This window comes from Terrapene carolina, unplaced genomic scaffold (assembly GCF_002925995.2).
Source record: "Terrapene carolina triunguis isolate 2854851 unplaced genomic scaffold, T_m_triunguis-2.0 Scaffold33715, whole genome shotgun sequence".
NCBI lineage: Eukaryota > Metazoa > Chordata > Testudines > Emydidae > Terrapene > Terrapene triunguis.
This window is the reverse complement of record NW_020698066.1, coordinates 2,547,168-2,568,158: the sequence shown is the minus strand read 5'-3', so window position 1 is coordinate 2,568,158 and position 20,991 is coordinate 2,547,168. Positions and strand designations below refer to the sequence as shown.

General features: G+C 44.6%; 1 protein-coding gene across 1 annotated transcript in view; it reads right to left on the bottom strand.

Moving 5' to 3' along the window:
* LOC112109097 (DNA mismatch repair protein Mlh1) overlaps nucleotides 1–20,991 on the bottom strand; it is a 44,362-nt gene that overhangs the window by 1,666 nt on the left and 21,705 nt on the right. The window contains exons 12-18 of the mRNA XM_026663493.1: nucleotides 14,785–15,146; nucleotides 12,656–12,804; nucleotides 6,342–6,450; nucleotides 3,066–3,129; nucleotides 1,971–2,135; nucleotides 1,636–1,728; nucleotides 835–948 (exon numbers count right to left, since the gene is read on the bottom strand). Of these exons, the coding sequence (XP_026519278.1) occupies nucleotides 835–948; nucleotides 1,636–1,728; nucleotides 1,971–2,135; nucleotides 3,066–3,129; nucleotides 6,342–6,450; nucleotides 12,656–12,804; nucleotides 14,785–15,146 (1,056 nt within the window). The remainder of the gene's footprint in view (nucleotides 1–834; nucleotides 949–1,635; nucleotides 1,729–1,970; nucleotides 2,136–3,065; nucleotides 3,130–6,341; nucleotides 6,451–12,655; nucleotides 12,805–14,784; nucleotides 15,147–20,991) is intronic.

Here is a 20,991-nt window from a genome sequence, read left to right as displayed (position 1 = left end):
TTTGTGTTGCTCTCCTCTGGCTGATCCAGTTAGTCCACATCCTTAAGTGTGGTACCAAAACTGGATACAATACTCCAGCTGATACCTCCCCCCTGTCAAGTAGAGCAGAACAATTATTTCCTGTTTTATATAGCACACTTGTTAATACACCCAAGAATGACATTGTAGTGCTATTAAAACAATACACACCGGAGGAGGGGGAGAAGAGGGACAAGAATGTGCACCAGTTTTTCCACAAATTCTGGGCCCAAATTGGATTAGGCTGTCGTGTAGCTCAGCTCAATGTCCTAACAGCTAGAGAGGCCTTAGTTCTCTGGTTTGAGAAACTGTGAAATTACAGGTGGTGGTATTATTGCTTTTGCATTATTCAGAGGAAACTTAAATTCCACACAACATGATTGATCAACTTTTGGCAAGTGCTTAGTTGATACTGATTTGTGCACTTTGAAAGAGTAATTAGGTATTTAAGAGATTCAGCCCGAATGTACACTTTTTGAAGGTACACAAACAAGGTAGTCTTTAGGAGAAATCAGCCTGTATGATAGCTGTGAGGCAATGTTTTTAGACCTTATTCTCACAATGTTTTCTTTCTAAGCACATAGGAATTTCTTATTTAATAACTTTTCTAAATACATACATTCTTTTTGCCCTGTAAAAGCAGCCTTCTCTAAAGGATAAGCCTGTATATTCTTTCAGAACCCTGCTGCACTGTTATTCAGTTCACCTACTTCCACAGAGTGGGAGACTAGTCATGAAAGCCATCTTTAAAGGTTTTTACAATTCAACACAAGTGATTTACCCAGGTGACTACAGCAGCATATGCAGTTACTGTACCTGCAGGCTAGTCAAGTCAGATTCCTCCACGATATACTGCTTTCTAATGGAGTAAAACATGGCACATTCTTTACTGAGGCTTTCAAAACATTCTTTTTCTTCATCCCAGTTTACCTGTCAACAGAAATTTGATGAGAGCAAACATTTGTTTCAGTATCTGAAATAGTAGTTTTGAAGGAACATTACTGTTACTTACTAGTCTATAGAGTCACCTTAATGCCTGGTTAATTAAAAGTTTAAAATAAGCTACTGTCTTGGCCATTTGGTGGTATAAGGTTAGAATACAGAGAAAGCAAGGAATAGTCTAAAAGTTTGCCTATCTTTGAAAGTAAAATTTTTTCAAAAGTTTCTAAACATTCATTAACATATTCTTATATAGTGAATATTTAGCTAGGAATGGACTTAAGCAATCGGTGCAGTTTTCCTTTTAGAAGAGAAAGTTTAGAGCACTGTCCATGTGTCAGAATCTGTATTACCATTATAATGTGATAATTACTACATTGGCAGATATTTAAAAATACTGTGTGTGGTCACTGGAGGCAGGAATGTTGGCAGTTGTACTTTTGCACCAACTGCTTCTGTCAGAACAGAGTCTATGACATTATATATGAACTCTTCTCCCCACGTCAATTTCTGGTGAATTTCTTAGTGGTTGAATTATTGCATGCCTGCCTATTAGTAACTTCATTTTAGAGAACATCTAAAAATCACATTTTCTAATAAATGACAATGATGAAAAGAAGGTAACATTTGCAGACTAGTTAGCTTTCCCCATTAACTAACTGCTGAACAGCACCATACCTCTGTGGCTAAGCGAAGGATAAACATAGGTAGTCCCTCCAATGGTGGAACATAGTTGTCTATCAGGAGTGGTAATCCAGTAAGGTTTCCATCCTGTAAGCATAACATTTTCTTTACATGGTGAAATACCTAGGGTCTTATAATAATGTATCTACCTACTAGCCATATCTACAAACCCAGGACACTACTGTTTGCTGTACAGTGATTGTATTTATCAGGTTGGTACTAGCCTTAAAGCAAATCAAAAATATTAAATACAGTTTCCTATTGTGCATTACCAACACCTAAGAGTTATACAAATAACCTAATGACATAGAAGCAACAGCAGTAATCACCTCATCAATTTCAAGAGAGAAATAGTCTTTCAGCATTTCAGTCTTCTTTTTTAGAAACTCAACAATGTATTCAGCAAGTCCTTCCTTTGGGCCATCTTCTTCTGTCCAGCCACTTTCAGTGTTCTCCAAGGCTAGCATAGCTAGATCATATAGCGGAGCTGGCTCCTGTAAGTGACCGAGGTACAATACAATCATCATTACCACCCATACACTTCAACCCTTCAAAATCCAGATGTTCCTCATGCAGCAGTCAATTTTACTTTTTTCCCTAAGAATACAGAAGAATCTTTACAGCAAGCCCTTCTCTAAAGCCCATTGCAAAATACCATGGGATATTTAAGTACTTCCCAATACATTTCTGATGAAGACAGAGCAAAAAAGAAGGTATGTTTTAACACACAATCTAGTGCATCAACAATGAAGCTGTTTAAGGAACAGAATCTGACACTAACAATAAAGCAACCACTATCAGAACTTGCAGCAGCTGTGGAATCATCAAAATCTGCTACTTCATGTAAGTGCAAAGGAGATTAAACACAAAGGGAATGCATTTTTAAAAAAAAATGTATATTGGTTGTCATTTAACAGATCCACCTTCATACCTGAAGTTTGACCTAGTCAGCAGTATAAACATACTTCATATAGAACATAAATTACCAAAAAGATACATTCAAGTTGCAAAATCAAGCACTAATAGTTAAGAAATGCTAAAATTAAGGTTGCCTGTGTAGCCTTAATTCAGCCCCCTAGTGCATGTGTGTCAGAATGGACCCGCTCTGGGGATGAATCGGGGGTGAAGGAGACATTTGTTTGTAGGACCCCAGCCTCAGTTGTTGCAGAATTTGAAAGTAATGTAGTGAATAAGGCAGAGGGTTGCAGGAAAAGAAAGGATGATTAAGGCAGTTGAATGCTGACCAGGAGAATTCCAGCTCTGTGTCTGCCCAAGAGTTCTTATGTGATGCACTTAGACCAACTTTTTACAGGTGGTCACTAATTACGTGTGCTACCAGCCCCACATATGTGAGGTTAAAACTTTTATATCAGATCATTCTCTCCAAAACCTGTATATAAGAGTTGAAGGGAAGTTATACTTACTGACAACCTCAGAACTCCAAAGTTTGCAAAGTCATAAAGAAGAATCTGGTAGAAGAGTTCTTGGCTGAATGGGAGGAAAAGAGTTAATTTATTATTGAAATGACCATTTCTGTCTAATTTTTTGTCGTGTGCATATTTTCCACTTTGTAATGGCAGAATCGTGGGGGGAAAAGCAGTATACTTAGGAGAGAGAAAAACATCCTATGGGAAACAGCAATAAGAATGGATTGTCCTTTAATAAAACTATGATTTTGGCAATACAATAGAACCCCATTTAACTAAGCCTCCATCATCTGGCTTTCCTTATTAACTGAACCATCAGCTGCCCATTCTCCAGTTTATCTAGATTTTTAGTTATCCGATCTGGCCTAGTCCCAATTAGATCAGATAAACGAGGTTCCAGTGTATAGTTTTTTTTACAGACAGAGAAAAAAAAAGTCACTGATATGTTGTAACTAGCAATAGCATCACCAGGCACATATGATACACAAATAAATGTGAGCCTGTTTCTTAGTGTTCGTAGTCTCCACAATACTGGTGCAAAAGCTTAAAATACTCTTAACATGCAGCTACTATACATTTGTTCCTATTTATCATACATTAAACCTTCATATTCATTTGCCGCAGGTTACAAGTCAAAGAAATGCTGAGGAGGAACAGGGGAGGAGGTACTAGCCACAGATCTTGTAACAAATGGGAACAATACACATGTACTGTTTAAGATACAGTGACTAACAGCCTTATAAAAACAAGGGAGGAATGCTTTTGTTCTTTCAAATAAGTGTCAGTAAAATCTATACACACCCTTTACAGACCTTCAAGATGAGTGTGTGGATCTTAGGGTATGTTTACACTGGCAAGTTTCTGCACAAGTTATACCACTTTTATTAAAGCGCTGGAATTAAACCGCTGTTGTGCATCCACATTGTGCTCCTTGTGATGGTGGAGCGCATCCATATTAGCAGCTCTTGCAAAGGCAAAGAGAGCAGTGCATTGTGGTAGCTATTCCACTGTGCAACTCACTGCAGGGTGCTTTGGGAAGGGTTTGCAATACCTCATGGGGCAGGCACAGCATCACATGATGCAGGTTTCCCAATCCCATTGTTCCATGGGCATCCTCCTACATTGCCAGCTGCTTTTCAACTGAAGGGGTTGGAGGGGGGTAGAGTGTGTGACAGGGTGTGTGTGTGTGGGGAGGGGAGGGAGGAGAGTGTGTTTTGGGGGACAGAGAGTGTGTCAGCATGCTGTCTTGTAAGTTCAGACAGCGGCAGGAAGCCACCAGTCCTGAAGCGGGGGAGGGGGAAACCCCATCAGCCCCCGCCTCCCTCCCCAGCTCTCTGCACAGTAATCTGTCTCTCTCTCCACCTGCCTCTGTTCAACAGCACGAGCATTCCACATTAATGGTTTGGCTTTGTGTCCCAGACAGATCAGCACAGCATGCAAGGGCGGTCAGAAACAGAGCTTTGAAAGGGGAAGGGCGCATGAGCAGAGCAGCCACTTGAGGGATTATGGGACACTTCCGGAGGCCAATTGATTGCTTTGTGCGCTGTAATGTGTTTACACTACCGCTACAGCGCTGGAGCCTCTATGCTTTAAGGCTTATGACTTTCGTCGAGGTGATTTTTTTTTTGCAACGCTGCAACTGAGGAGTTTCTGCGCACTAAGGGCTTGGCTACACTTGCGAGTTACAGCGCATTAAAGGAGCCCCGGGCTCACTACCCGTTCACACTGGCAAGGCACGTAGAGTGCTCTGACTCCGCGGCTACAGCGCTGCTGGTACTCCACCTCGGCGAGTGGAATAATGTTTGCTGCGCCCTCGCAGTGTGAACGAGGTGTTGCATTACTGCGCTCTGATCAGCCTCCGGAAACGTCTCATAATCCCCTTAAGTCAAGTGGCCACTCTTGCCATTGTTTTGTAATCAATGTAGGAATGCGGAAATGCCCTTTGAAAGCTCCGTTTCCGACAGCTGGCTGCTTATCTGCCCCAAGACAAAGCAACCATTACTGTGGAATGCTGTGTGTGAGAGAAAGAGGCGGCATGCTGACATGCTCTCAGCCCCCCCAAAACCCACTCTCTCTCCCCCCACATACACACAACACACTCCCTGTCACGCTCCACCCCGCATTTGAAAAGCACATTGCAACCACTTGCATGCTGGGATAGCTACCACAATGCACTGCTCTCTGTGGCCGTTGCAAGAGCTGCTAAAGTGGCTATGCCAGTGCGCTTGCAGCTGTCAGTGTGGACAGATTGCAGCGCTTTCCCTACTGCGCTCTACGAAGGCTGGTTTAACTCAAAGCGCTCTACATCTGCAAGTGTAGCCATGCCCTAAGCGTGTACACCTCGGGAGTTACACTGCAGAAAGCTGCTTTACTGCGCAGTAACTTGCCAGTGTAGACAAGGCCTTAGCTGCAGAATGAACCTTATTACATCCTGTTAGAGCTCTAGTACACTGATGTGTTAGGATCTCATGGCTTGTCTATATAAACATTTAGTTCAACCCTGTGGTGCTCTAACTACCCATGTGGATCCTGCTGATGCAGGTTAACAGTTCGTTAATGCACTCTGATCTACTCCCATTTCAACGAGGACTAGACCAAAGCACTCTTAACAAATATCACATATCAGATCGGCATACTGCAGAGTAGATTCACACCCCATCTTGCCAAGAACTAAATGTTTGCGTAGACAAACCTTTAATCTCTCAACTGTGTGGTGTTAGTCTGGGAGAAAAGGACTGATTCTGTGCTGATAAAAGACAGTACATAACTTGACACCTCAAGGCAGTTGGGCCTAAATTTGGTAGTTGTTTTTTGTAGGTTTACACAAACAATTTGCGTTGTCCCAATATTCTGCAGGCTCTGTAATCAGGCACAGAACTGATTTTAAAAGAATTAGGTTCTTTGACATTTCAATAACTTAGCTATTCAAATGAATGGTACGGGTAAGTGTGATGTAGAATCAAATTCCTTTCATCCTCTGGGTTTTTAGTCAGTGGGACACAACACAGTAAAGTGCATTTTAATTATGTAGCAGCAGCCTATAAATTTTGCAGGATCACTACAAAAAATTAAGATAGATTAAAAATTTGAGGCCTTTAACACTTGAGTGCTCTTCAAATCACCAATTTGGCTAGATTTCAAAAGCAGCATTCACAGTGCCTTTGTACCTCATTTCTATTATTTCTTTCATTCTTATTTTTAACTACTCAGTTGTGTTCACCAGCTATTTCAACTGTTGACAACACATCTAACAGCATGAATCAGTGTGTTTACCTGAGTTGTGTGGTATTGAGAAGATACAGCTTTGTCTGGTATTGTGCCAGGGCCCACTGTGGACTAACACAACCAACAAACGAGTGATCACGTAGCATCTCCTGAAGACCTGGAATAATACATCTAACAACATGAGGTCATATAACTTCTCCCCAGCCCAGATTTGCTATAGTCTGCAAAGTATCTTGATTATTCAAGTTGTGAAAATCTCAAACTACTACTTGAATCACACTTCAGTCCAAACAGTCCAAAATAAACAAGTACTAAACACTATAAAGGAAATTCTAAACACTCCAATAGTTTAATCCTAAAATAGATAAACACAATGTATGAATGAGAAATTTTATATTAAATTCAAACCATGAATGAAAACAATTAGTAAAAATCTTGAATATTTTACTTGAATTTTATCATGTTTTACTGGAGAAGTTCCTGGTCCGAAAAGATTAATAAATACCAAACATGCCTAAAAGAAAGTTGGTAATGCAAAAGAAACCCTCCAGAGTAAAATCAGATTTAAGAATTGACCCTGCTGTTGTTCCTATTCAGGCTATACTCCTCACTGATACTAAGGGCTGGTCTACACTGGGGGGGGGGGGGAAGTCGATCCAAGATACGCAACTTCAGCTACGCGAATAGCGTAGCTGAAGTCGAAGTATCTTGGATCTAATTACCTGGGGTCCACACGGCGCGGGATTGACGGCCGCAGCTCCCCCGTCGACTGCGCTACCGTCGCTCGTTCTGGTGGAGTTCCGGAGTCGACGGTGAGCGCGTTCGGGGATCAATATATCGCGTCGTAACAAGACGCGATATATCGATCCCGGATAAATCGATTGCTACCCGCCGATATGGCGGGTAGTGAAGACGTACCCTAAGTATATACGCAGATCAGGTTCTTAGCTATTTATTTGCTTTCCCACAAGAAATTTCTGTCCTCATGGTTTAGAAAAAGTGAGCTTATAATAAAAAGTGAGACTCTTCAAACGAAGCTCTGTTCCACCCATTCTATTAAAAAGGCCTATTACATTCTTCTAGCTTCTTCTCAAGGGTAACACAAAATGGAACAGTTGCTCAAATTCTGACTGCTAAAATTCTGGGAAGTTTTTTGGTGGCTACAGAATAGCTGCAACTGCAATGCCTTCATATTTAAGCACTGAGCGGATGAACTAGATACACCAGGATATGGCATTTTGTATTCAGGACTGGCAGCCATTGAGGAGTTTCAAAGAGAACATCATTAAACCTTTTGATTGCTAGGAGTCAAGATTTCTTAGCCTTAGCAGCCAACGTAGATATCTGTAGATGCTGGCCTACTTAGCTGTGGAATTTCCCTGAATCTTGTTACCAACCAATTAAAGTTAGCTAGACAAAAACTGTCATGCCATAGGATTTCCAATACTTAGACCAGCTTAATAGGGCTGGAATGTTTGAATGGATGCCACTCCTATTGCAGTTAAATCTCACTAACAGACAAGGATTGTGCTGTGCAGAAGATGCAAAGTGAAACACCACCTTAGAGGAAACTGCCCTAAGAATCTGCAAGCTGGGAATAGTATTTTACCTGTCACAGTGAAATCCTTATATAAGTAAGGGCATGGCTACACTTGCACGTTAGAGCGCATTAAAGCAGCCCAATGCACTCTAACTCACGACCCATCCACACTGGCAAGGCACATAAAGCGCTCTGACTCCGCGGCTAGAGCACTCCTGGTACTCCACCTTGGCGAGTGGAATAACATTTGATGCGTCCCCGCTGGAGCGCCGCAGCACCAGTGTGGATGCCCTGGTCTGTTAATGCGCTCTGATCAGCCTCTAGAAGTGTCCCACAATGCCTGTTCTAGCCAATCTGGTCATCACTTTGAACTCTACAGCTCTGCCCTCAGGTGACCAACTGTCAGACCCGCCCTCCTTTAAATTCTCTGGGAATTTTGAAAAATCCCTTCCTGTTTGCTCAGCCAGGCGTGGAGTGCTCTCAGCCAATCTTTCCAGGTGACCATGCCTCCATGCGCCAGGCGATCCCCAGCAATGGCGAGGTGCTGGACCTCATCAGTGTTTGCGGGGAGGAAGCTGTACAGTCCCAGCTGCGCTCCAGCCGTAGGAATTACGATACCTTCGGGCAGATATTAAGGGACAGGATGGAAAGGGGCCATGACCAGGATGCCCTGCAGTGCAGGGTTAAAGTGAAGGAGCTGCGGAATGCCTACTGCAAAGCCCGCGAGGCAAACCGCCGCTCTGGTGCTGCCCCCGCGACCTGCCGTTTTTACAAAGAGCTGGTTGCGATACTTGGGGGTGACCCCACCTCCACTCCAAGTACCACCATGGACACTTCAGAGCCCAGTCCAACAAGGCAGGAGGAGGAGGAGCAGCAAAGCAGGAGCGAAGGTGCTGAGGCGGAGGAAGACACCCCAGCATCCCTAGATGCATGCAGCCAGGAGCTGTTCTCAAGCCAGGAGGAAGGTAGCCAGTCACAGTGGCTGGTGTCTGGTGAAAGACAAATACCAGAGGAGGTTCCCGGTAAGCGGCTTTTATTTTGGGAAGGAACTTACTCGGTGCGGGCTCTTGGGGCGAGGAGGGTTAGGGCTGCATGCATGCCTAGATGCAGAATAGGGCGTTGATGTGCTCTCTCACATTGCGGTAATCGGCCTCAGTGATCTCTACAAAGGTCTCAGCCAGAACTTGGGCAATGCGCTTGCGCAGGTTTTGTGGGAGAGCCACTGTGGTCCTTGTCCCAGTCAGGCTAACATGTCTGCGCCACTGTGCCGTGAGGGGCGAGGGGACCATTGCTGCACACAGGCAAGCTGCATATGGGCCAGGGCGGAAGCTGCATTGTACCTTACTTCCCAGGTCACCCTCAGCAGCGAGATATCATCCAGGACGAACTCTTGTGGAAAATGTGGGGACAGTGTTCAGTATAGGGGCCCCCTGCAGCTGTTGGCTCTCCCCAAGGCACAGAAACCCAGAGGACAGTACAGCCATGAAAGAATCAGTCCCCCTTGGCCCTGTACTCACTCACCATTTTGGGGCTCCCGTGGGTTGTGTGTGCTCGCTTTGGGACAGGTAAATTATGCTATTGTGTAGACTGTGCTTGCCCTCCTTAAGTACGGGCGAACAATGCTGCCTCTGTTAAGTGTTGCATTTTGCCTTTACAGATGCAACCTTGAGATCCCAGCAGTTCTTGTTATCAACAGCTGAAAGACTCCAAAGAATCAGGAAGAGGCCACATAGAAGCAAAGAGGACATGCTGCATGAAGTCATGCAGCACTCCCTTAACGAAAATCAAAAAGTTCAAGAGTGGGGGGAGAGTGAAAGGAGGGTCCGCCAGCAGAATGCGGATCGCCAGCACCAAAGCACGGAGCGGCTGATAAGCATCATGGAGCGCCAAGTGGACTTGATCCAGGCACTCGTAGCAATGCAGGCGGAGCGCTACCGCTCCCCTCCCCGCCCGCAGCCCTTGTCCCAAAACTCTTTCCCTTGTGCCCCCATCTCACCTCCAACCCACTTTTCCCAACATCCGGGTTCTTATTGCCACCAGCTGCCTCCAACACCTATAGCTTCACCACCCAGCCCTGAAAACTACTACCCTTACCCACTGCACTCAACCCCCATCGCCATGCAGTATAGCCAGCCTGAAGTGCAGCACTCATTGCACGGCACTCCAGACAGGAAGGCTGAGTATGATAACAGGACATACGCAAATCTGTGATTGTACCGTTCCCCACCCCATCCCCTTGCCCTTTCTGTTTCCTAAGCAGTTGTGTTTCTTTTCAATAAATGCATTTTCTTTTCAATAAATTGATTTTTTTGCTTTGAAAACATTCTTCATTATTGCATAAAATAAAAGATACCTTAGCCCAAGAAAGCAACAGACACTGCAAGTCAGTGCATCATACGTAGCAAACACAGATTCCTACTAACATTGGAACCACTGCACTTCACTCCCATGCAGGGAACCAGACATTCCTGGTGGCTTTCAGCCTCAAATTGCTCCGTCAAGGCATCCCTAATCCTTGCAACCCTGTGCTGGGCCCCTCTAATAGCCCTGCTCTCTGGCTGTTCAAATTCAGCCTCCAGGTGTTGAACCTCTGAGTTCCATGCCTGAGTGAATCTTTGACTCTTCCCTTCACAAATGTTATGGAGGGTACAGCACGCAGATATAACCGTGGGGATGCTGTTATCAGCCAGGTCCAGCTTCCCATACAGACAGCGCCAGCAGCCCTTTAAACGGCCAAAAGCACACTCCACAGTCATTCTGCACCAGCTCAGCCTGTTGTTGAACCGCTCCTTGCTGCTGTCAAGGCTCCCTGTGTAGGGTTTCATGAGCCATGGCATTAAAGGGTAGGCGGGGTCTCCAAGGATCACAATGGGCATTTCGACTTCCCCTACGGTGATCTTCTGGTCAGGGAAAAAAGTCCCAGCTTGCAGCTTCCTGAACAGGCCAGTGTTCCAAAAGATGCTGCGTCATGCACCTTTCCAGGCCAGCCTGCATTAATGTCAATGAAACACCCACAGTGATCCACAAGCACCTGGAGAACCATTGAGAAATACCCCTTCCGAGTAACGTACTCGGAGGCTAGGTGGGCTGTTGCCAGAATTGGAATATGCGTCCTATCTATCGTCCCTCCGCAGTTAGGGAAACCAATTTGTGCAAAGCCAGCCACAATGTCATGCATGTTACCCAGAGTCATGGTTCTTCTGAGCAGGATGCGATTAATGGCCCTGCAAACTTGCATCAACACGATTCCAACCGTCGACTTCCCCACTCCAAACTGGTTTGCGATCCATCAGTAGCTGTCTGGAGTTGCCAGCTTCCAGATTGCAATAGCTACCCACTTCTCCACCCTCAACGCAGCTCTCAATCTTGTGTCCCTGCGCCGCAGGGTAGGGGCGAGCTCATCACACAGTCCCATGAAAGTGGCTTTTCTCATCCGAAAGTTCTGCAGCCACTGCTCGTCATCCCAGACTTGCATGACGATGTGATCCCACCACTCAGTGCTTGTTTCCCGAGCCCAAAAGCGCCATTCCACGGTGGTGAGCATGTCCGTGAATGTCACAAGCAATCTCGTGTCGTACGCGTTACGCGGCTCGATAGCATCGTCGGAGTCCTCACTGTCACTTTGGATCTTAAGGAATAACTCAACTGCCAAACGTGATGTGCTAGCGAGAATCTTCAGCATATTCCTCAGCAGTTCGGGCACCATTCCTGCAGACCGAATAGGAAGCCAGAGCGCGCAGTACAAAAACGCTGAAAGATGGCGCCAATTGTGGACAGAAGCAGAGGGATTGCTGGGATGCGAACCGATGCATCATGGGGCCTTGGGAAAGGACCCAGAATGCCCCGCACCACCTGCCCCTTCCCACAAGCCACAGCGCCAGAATGGGAAGAGGTGCTCTGTGGGATAGCTGCCCACAATGCACTGCTCCCAATGCCGCTGCAATTGCTGCAAATGTGGCCACGCCAGTGCGCCTGCAGCTGTCAGTGTGGACAGACTGCAGCGCTTTCCCTACTGCGCTCTACGAAGGCTGGTTTAACTCAAAGCGCTCTACATTTGCAAGTGTAACCATGCCCTAAGTGACACGGAGAAAGTGGTTCCCCTTTCCTCATTCAAATAAAAATGCTGTGCACAAGCTACAGCAATTTAATTAATCTGTCCCATCACTGTTTCCATTATAAATCTATTTTCAGAGACTTGCAACTAGGCAATAAAAAAAATTCCTGTGAACTTGGCTTACCCTTAAACATCTCTGCATGGAAATTAGAGGAAAAAAAAGAAAAAAAAAATCTTATTGTTTTACAAAAGTTCCATTGTTTAAGAAACCTCACTTTGTCCCTGTATCCAGAGCAAATAAACATAGAACCTTGGTATTTAGGCTGCAATTTTGCAGGCTGTTCATCTATGGGGTGAGTTAATACCTGTATTTGGAATGGAAAAAAGCCTTACATTAAGTTAGTGCATTTTGTTTAGTAATGTGGTTTAATATGCAGACTTACTAAAGGCTAAACCAGCCCTTAGATATGAAGTGTGCACCTCTCCTGTCTAGTGGAAAATGTCTGCAGAAGCTGGCGTCATGGTTTAAAAAACTTATTACACATTTTGCTCAGACAGTTGGATTAATTCAATACGGCTCTGGTTTAGCAGGTCAATCTGCAAGCTAAGAAACATGAACAAGATACAAAAGAAAGTTTGCTGGGGCTCTTGGTGTGTAACAGAAACAGGCTTCTTGTACTACTTTTATAAAATGATCTTAAGTAGTCCAAGCAATTGTGTTTAACTGTCAGAAAAATAACCATCTTGAGGAACAAGTGGCTTGCATACTTGCATGTGCTTGGCTACTAATTTCCTCTTGCAGAGTCAACACACTGGTTAGGTTAATAATCCTTCTCTTAGGGGTACAGGCAGCAGTCATTCCCTTTCTAGTATCATCTTCCTCCATTTCCACATCAGAGCCTGTCCACTGTCTCTTTCTGCAATACAGAGACAAAGAGGAAATATTTTCTATTCTCATTAGAATGATATACAAGTATATACTCAGCAGTGAAGTGTGGTAACCCTACATTAAACAGCAATCAGGAAACCCAGCTAGCTCCAAAAAGTTTCAAAGGAAAGATTGTTTTGTTTAATTTCCAAGGCACTGTGACAAAACAGGGCAACTGTCAAGGCTATTTAGGGATCCTTATTACTAATCACATTGGACAAATCAACTGTTTAAAGGCCCAACTCAGCACCCATCAAATTCAACAGGAGTTAGACCAGGCCCTAAAGGAGATATCACAAAAGATCCTGTGTGTTCCTTAACTACATTTGATTTTCTTTAATATAATGAAAAATAATCTCTCTCCCTGGTAGCTCTGGACAAACTGTCAGAGCAGCTCCAGTTGACCAGCACTACCAGGGCCTCCCCTGACTGGCTGCTCTGGGGATCCTCTTTTAAGAGCTTTGCATATAGTTAAATAGCCTCAGATCAGATTATCTTTTCCAGAGAATGTGTGCAAGACTGGAGAAGGAACACTGTGTAACCTCCCCCGGTACTTAACCCTCCATAGGTGAGCATAAGGGATTATGATTCATACATGATCGCCTTCAATAAAACATACCCTATTTACTTTTCACCATTTATGCTGTTAGTTTCCTTTATATTCATCTCTCACCTTGGAGAATGGTCATTTTCACTTTCTGATTCTCCAGCAGAAGCACAAGGCTTGTGTGTTATTGTTTAATAAAGAGTTTAATTCCTCTGTAAAAGTTCAAGACAATATTTGTTCATATTTGGTTTTATAGCTTTCCTGATCCCTTTTTCTTATAAAAAAAGCACTCAAACTTGACTGCACACCTGCATAAACTGCAGGGTGAACTGATTTAAATCACCTATTTTAACAATTATTCAAATCAACAACCAGAAAACCTTGATTTGAATAATCAATATTAATTGTTTTGCATTTGTACATTTTAGTTATTTTCACACAAAAAAAGCTGATTCTCATTGGTCGGTAACTATTAAAACATGTTGATTTGCAACTAATTACACTAAATTTGGTGCTTCTTTTTGCTAACCAGGAGGATGCACTATACCTATTACATTTATTTAAGCAACTATAGAACTTAACTTACATTTATTCAAATTCTAAATTTTATTATCTTTTATGGTGAGTGATACTTCTCTTATTTACTAGATATTAGTTTGTTTTACTTGCCATTTGTATCAAACTCTATTTGGATGGAAATTCAATTATAAATGCACAAAAACAGCATTTAATTTTTCTTAAATGTGCTGGATAAAAAAGTTTGTCTCCTATAAAAACATATTTTGCATTTAAAACTAATGGATTTACTAAACAAAAGTAGTATCAACTATAGCCAGTGAACTGAACTGACTGCTTCTCATCACCATATCCATCAAGATTTTAGAACTAGCAGATCTCATCCTCTCACATCTAGTTTTTATTCATAGACTGGAAGAGGGAAAAGAGCTTTCCTGATTTTTCAAATGCAACTGGTTTCTTAGCTTCGAATGAACTACTCATTGAACTGAACTAGTTGAATAAACTAAAATTGAGAACATATTGTTTACACCTGCAGAAAATTTTTACTGTTGTCAAAAGCTGGTTTAGCACTTCAACAACTCTGATTCCAGGTGCTTAGCAAGTGACTACCACCAGTTAAGTGGTCTGCCTTTCTTTAAAAACATGGCAACAAGCAGGCACTGCTAAATATTTTTTTGTATTTAATTTAAAAAATTTAAACAGATTATCATTTTAGGCCTTAACATAAATTGTCAGTTTAAAATGTAATTTTCAATGGGTTTATTTCTTAAAATTAAACATATTAATATAAATTTAAAAAATCTGATTTAAATTAAAAAACTTTTTTAAAATTTAAAAACATCAATTTTTATCCATTCTGATAAAAACACAACAATACAACTATCCAGCATAGATCATCTTTACCTAGTAGGGACTGTTTCAGGAGTCTGCCTTCCACTTTCCTTCTGCCCCTCTGGTGTCATTACTGATTCCCCCTTTGCAGCAACTATTGTATCAAAGTCATTGAGATCTTCCATTTCAGTATCCTGCTGTCTGGATCTGCCATCAGAAAGTCCTGTACCACCGTCTAGGGTCAGCGCTGTATGCACTGTACTCAAGGGTTTGTTTATAGGCTGAAGGAAAGCATCCAGCTTCTGGTCTCGGGAATCGGTTCGGACCATCTGGTGGGCATAGACTTTATCACCTGTTCCTTTAGCTGTGAAAGAGGAGCTTGCTGCTGATTTAACAACCTCAGTGGAAGAGCATTCAACTCCTGGGATCAAAGTCTTCATTGCAAAAATGAGGGAGGGAAAGGAGAGGAGAGATTCAGTGTCATCAGGAGATTGTACATGCCTATTTACCCTTGTATGTTTGGCCCCTTAAATATCATTTAAGCCCAATTTAAGTGCTTAAATGGGGCCTGGGCCCCCTCTGCATTGGGTGAATTTCACCCTAATGAAATCTTTATTGTTAAGAAATTGTTAATCTTTAAATGTTCTGAAGATGCAATCCCCTGTGTGTATTATAAAAAATAAGCACATGAAAAAGAGATTTAATTAAAATTATTATTCTATAGATACTATTTTACAATAGTCTACTTACATAAGAATTATAATCATAGAAATATAATCCAATCATTTTTTAAACATGTTTTTATTTGCTTGTTTATTATAATAAACAGAGTTTTATCCCTAGCAATGCTATACTATATTTGGTATTAGTCCTGCCTGGTGTTAGAAGTGTAAAAAAACCCTAACCTATATGTGTGTGTTTATTAGGTTATATAGTTATTTTGTATTTATCTAAAATACAATATTTTGAAACTAACAAAATTATGCAAAAACAAAAATTGGTAGTGTTAAATAAATACATACTTCTACTTAATTAAGTTAGTATTTATTTATAAACCTAAATATTAAATTAAACAAATGTATAACAGAAAATCCATTAATTTAATATACTGTAAAATATTAACCATGAATAAGAGTCCATTTTAAAGTCACCCTTCTGTCTGAAAATATATCATCTTGTTATTATTTGTAAACCCAGGATGACTGACTGAAAGAAAAATGTTTTTCCTTATATTTTTTCTGTCTGTTTTCATTGTGCTTTTGACAGCACTTTGTGTATAATCATTTCCATTATTTATATAGGTCTTTCACGCAGAAACAAGACAGAGAAAAAACAATGGCAAGGAGACAAAGTCAATGTACCTGAAATTACTTTTAACTTCCTCCCCCAAACTGACTAGATTTGAATTAGACAGTGTCACTTTAAAAAATAAATGTTGGCAAACACACTTCATAAATGGACAGCACAGCTCTCAAGAGACGATCCACAGTACAATAGGAGTATCTGGCCCAGACTAGATTCTAATCTTGAACTTAGGCCTGGTCTACACTACGAGTTTAGGTCGACTTTAGCCGCGTTAAATCGACTTAAGCCTGGACACGTTTACACTACGAAGCCCTTTCTGTCGACTTAAAGGGCCCTTTAAACCGGTTTCCTAACACCACCTTGACAACGGGATTAGCGATAAAATCGGCCTTAGGGGGTCGGAATTGGGTTAGTGTGGACGGAATTCGACATTACTGGCCTCCGGGAGCTATCCCACAGTGCTTCATTGTGACCGCTCTGGACAGCACTCATCTCAGATGCACTGGCCAGGTAGACAGGAAAAGCCCCGCGAACGTTTGAATTTCATTTCCTGTTTGCTCAGCGTGGAGAGCACAGGTGACCATGCAGAGCCCATCAGCACAGGTAACCATGATGGAGTCCCAGTCCCAGTCCCAGGATCGCAGAAGAGCTCCAGCCTGGACCGAACGGGAGGTACAGGATCTGATCGCCATCTGGGGAGATGAAGCAGTGCTCGCCGAACTCCGAAACAGTAAAAGAAACGGCAAAACATTAGAAAAGATCTCCAAGGCCATGAAGGACAGAGGCCATAACAGGGACGCACAGCAGTGCCGCGTGAAAATTAAGGAGCTAAGGCAAGCCTACCACAAAGTCAGAGACGCAAACGGAAGGTCCGGGGCAGAGCCGCAAACATGCCGCTACTACGCGGAGCTGCATGCCATTCTAGGGGGTGCAGCCACCACTAGCCCAAGCGTGTTCTATGAGTCCCTCTCTGGAAACGGGGAAGCGGGTTCGGCGGACGAGGAAGATGAGGATGGAGAGAACATAGATAGCTCACAGCAGCAAGGAAGCGGAGAAACCAGTTACCCCAACAGCCAGGATATGTTTGTCACCCTGGACCTGGAAACAGTAACCCCCGAACTCACCCAAGACCCTGAGGGCACACAGGGGACCTCTGGTGAGTGTACCTTTGCAAAAATTACACATGGTTTAAAAACAAGCGTGTTTAATGATTAATTTGCCCTGGCAATCGCGGCCAGTACAGCTACTGGAAAAGTCTGTTAATGTGTATGGGGATGGAGCGGAAATCCTCCAGGGACATCTCCAGAAAGCTCTCCTTCATGTACTCCCAAAGCCTTTGCAAAAGGTTTCTGGGGAGGGCTGCCTTATCCTGTCCGCCATGGTAGGACACTTTACCACGCCAGGCCAGTAGCACGTAGTCTGGAATCATTGCATAACAAAGCATGGCAGCGTATGGTCCCGGTGTTTGCTGGCATGCAGACAACATTCATTCCTTATCTCTCTTTGTTATCCTCAGGAGAGTGATATCATTCACGGTCACCTGGTTAAAATGGGGCAATTTTATTAAAGGGACATTCAGAGGTGCCCCTTCCTGCTCTGCTGAACAGAAATATTCCCCGCTGTTAACCACGCGGTGGGGGGGAGGGTTGAAGTGACCATCCCAGAGAATTGGGTGTGTGGGGGAGGGGAGTTAGTTGGGTTTGTGCTGCATGTTAAACCTGAAATCGCAGCCCCTCCTTTTACATTGCAAACCCATTTTAAACGGCACGGGTGCTTGGTATGGGAAATGAGGGCAGAACTGTTTGAAACCATCCCCACATGTTAAGAAGGTTAAAAAAGCCCAAAGACTATATGTCTTACCATGGCTGCCTGCAAGCTGAAATCTGTGTCCTGGCACTGCGTGAGTGCTCTCTCACAGCAAACCAGGAGACTCTCAATATAAGAGGAAAAATGCGACCTTGTAACGAAAGCACGTTATGTGTGATGTTGTGAACAGCAAAATCTAACGTGAAAGAGTCTACCCATTGTTCTCTAAAATGTATCTTTTTTAACAACCTCTCCCTTCTCCACCAGCTGCAAATCTTACTCCTTCGCAGAGGCTAGTGAATATTCGAAGAAGGAAGCGAAGGACGCGTGACGAAATGTTTACTGAACTTCAGACTGCCTCCCACGCTGACAGAGCACAGCTGAATGCGTGGAGGCAGTCAATGACTGATTTTAAAAAAGCCCAATATGAGCGAGAGGAGAGGTGGCGTGCTGAATCGCGGGCTGAAGAGGAGAAGTTGCGTGCTGAAACGCGGGCTGAAGAGGAGAGGTGGCGTCAACTTGTAATCAGAAAGCAAGAGTCGATGCTCCGGCTGCTGGAGCATCAAAGTGATATGCTCCTGCGTATGGTTGAGCTGCAGGAAAGGCAGCAGGAGCAGAGACCGCCGCTACAGCCCCTCTGTAACCAGCAGCCATCCTCCCCAAGTCCCATTGCCTCCTCACCCAGACGCCCAAGAACACGGTGGGGGGGCCTTCGGCCACCCACTCACTCCACCCTAGATGATTTCCATAGCAATAAGTTTTAAAGTTTTAAATTGGAGTGTGTCCTTTTCCTTCCCTCCTCCCCCACCCATCCCGGGCTACCTTTCCAATTATCCCCCTAGTTGTGTGCTGAATTAATAAAGAATGCATGAATGTGAAGTAACAATGACTTTATTGCCTCTGCAAGTGGTGCTCGAAGGGGGGAGGGTAGTAGGGGAGGGTGGGGTGGTTGGTTTGCAGGGAAGTAGAGTTAACCGGGTGGGGGGGGAGGGGCGGAGGGTTCATCAAGGAGCAACAAACAGAAGTTTCACTCCGTAGCCTGGCCAGTCACAAAACTGGTTTTCAACGCTTCTCTGATGCGCACCGCGCCCTGCTGTGCTCCTCTAACCGCCCTGGTGTCTGGCTGCGCGTAATCAGCGGCCAGGCGATTTGCCTCAACCTCCCACCCCGCCATAAATGTCTCCCCCTTACTTTCACATATATTGTGGAGCGCACAGCAAGCAGCAATAACAATGGGGAGATTCTTTTCGCTAAGGTCTGAGCGAGTCAGTAAGCTGCGCCAGCGCGCTTTTAAACGGCCAAATGCACATTCCACCACCATTCGGCACTTGCTCAGCCTGTAGTTGAACAGGTCCTGACTACTGTCCAGGCTGCCTGTGTACGGCTTCATGAGCCATGGCATTAAGGGGTAGGCTGGGTCCCCAAGGATAACGATAGGCATTTCAACATCCCCAATGGTTATTTTCTGGTCCGGGAAGAAAGTCCCTTCCTCCAGCTTTCGAAACAGAAGAGACTGCCTGAAGACGCGAGCATCATGTACCCTTCCCGGCCAGCCCACGTTGATGTCGGTGAAACGTCCCTTGTGATCCACCAGGGCTTGCAGCAGCATTGAAAAGTACCCCTTGCGGTTTATGTAGTCGGTGGCTTGGTGCGCCGGTGCCAAGATAGGGATATGGGTTCCGTCTATCGCCCCACCACAGTTTGGGAATCCCATTGCAGCAAAGCCATCCACTATGGTCTGCACGTTTCCCAGAGTCACTACCCTTGATATCACCAGGTCTCTCATTGCCCTGGCAACTTGGATCACAGCAGCCCCCACAGTAGATTTGCCCACTCCAAATTGATTCCCGACTGACCGGTAGCTGTCTGGCGTTGCAAGCTTCCACAGGGCTATCGCCACTCGCTTCTCCACTGTGAGGGCTGCTCTCATCCTGGTATTCTGGCGCTTCAGGGCAGGGGAAAGCAAGTCACAAAGTTCCATGAAAGTGCCCTTACGCATGCGAAAGTTTCGCAGCCACTGGGCATCGTCCCAGACCTGCAACACGATGCGGTCCCACCAGTCTGTGCTTGTTTCCCGGGCCCAGAATCGGCGGTCCACGGCATGAACCTGCCCCAGTAACACCATGATTTCCACATTGCTGGGGCCTGTGCCTTGTGAGAGGTCCATGTCAATTTCCTCATCACTATCGTCGCCGCGCTGCAATCGCCTCCTCCTCAGCTGGTCCTGGTTTTGCTTTGGCATGTCCAGGAGGCTCTGCATATACTCCAGGACAATGCGCGTGGTGTTCATAGTGCTCATAATTGCTGCGGTGATCTGAGCGGGCTCCATGATCCCAGTGCTGGCTATGACGTCTGGTCTGAAAAAAGGCGCGAAAGTAGTATCTGACGGACCAGGGGAAGAAGGGAGGGAGGGAGAGAGGGAGGGAGGGAGGGGCGAGTGACGACATGGCGTACAGGTACAGGGAATTAAAATCAAGAAAGGTGGCTTTGCATCAGGGAGAAACACAAACAACTGTCACACAGAATGGCCCCCCCCAAGATTGAACTCAAAAGCCTGGGTTTAGCAGGAGGGAGGGGGGAAGCAAATGAATACAGAATAAATCTATTTTTTACATCTTAAGACGACGGTGCAGCATGACTGATAGCCCTTGGCATTTTCTGGGTGCTTGGCAGCAAATACTGGGCGCTTGGCAGTAAGCCTTCAGGTCTATTGCATGATCTGATGCCCACTGCAGTATGACAACGATGGATACCAATCGTAATATGCTATCTACTGCCCAAAAGGCAAGGGGTTGCTGCTGTGTAGCAATCTAGCCCCACGTCTGCCAGCCCCATGTCTGCCAGCACCCAGATCGCCATCGGCCTCTTCTGGGTGCTTAGCAGACAATACTGGGCACTTGGCAGAAAATAGCATACTACGACTGATAACCATCATTGTCTGCCCGGGTGCCCATGATCGACAGCCGCTGACGTATGACGACGACGGATACCAGTCGTAATAAACCATCTTCTACCAAAAGGCAAGGGGCTGGTGCAATGCAGCACCACGGCTGCCAGCCCCACGGCTGCCTGCACCCAGATCGCCAATGAAGGCTACCAGTCATGCTGCACCGTCTACCGCCAAAAGGCAGTAAGCTGCTGCTGCTGTTTAGCAATGCAGTCCCACGT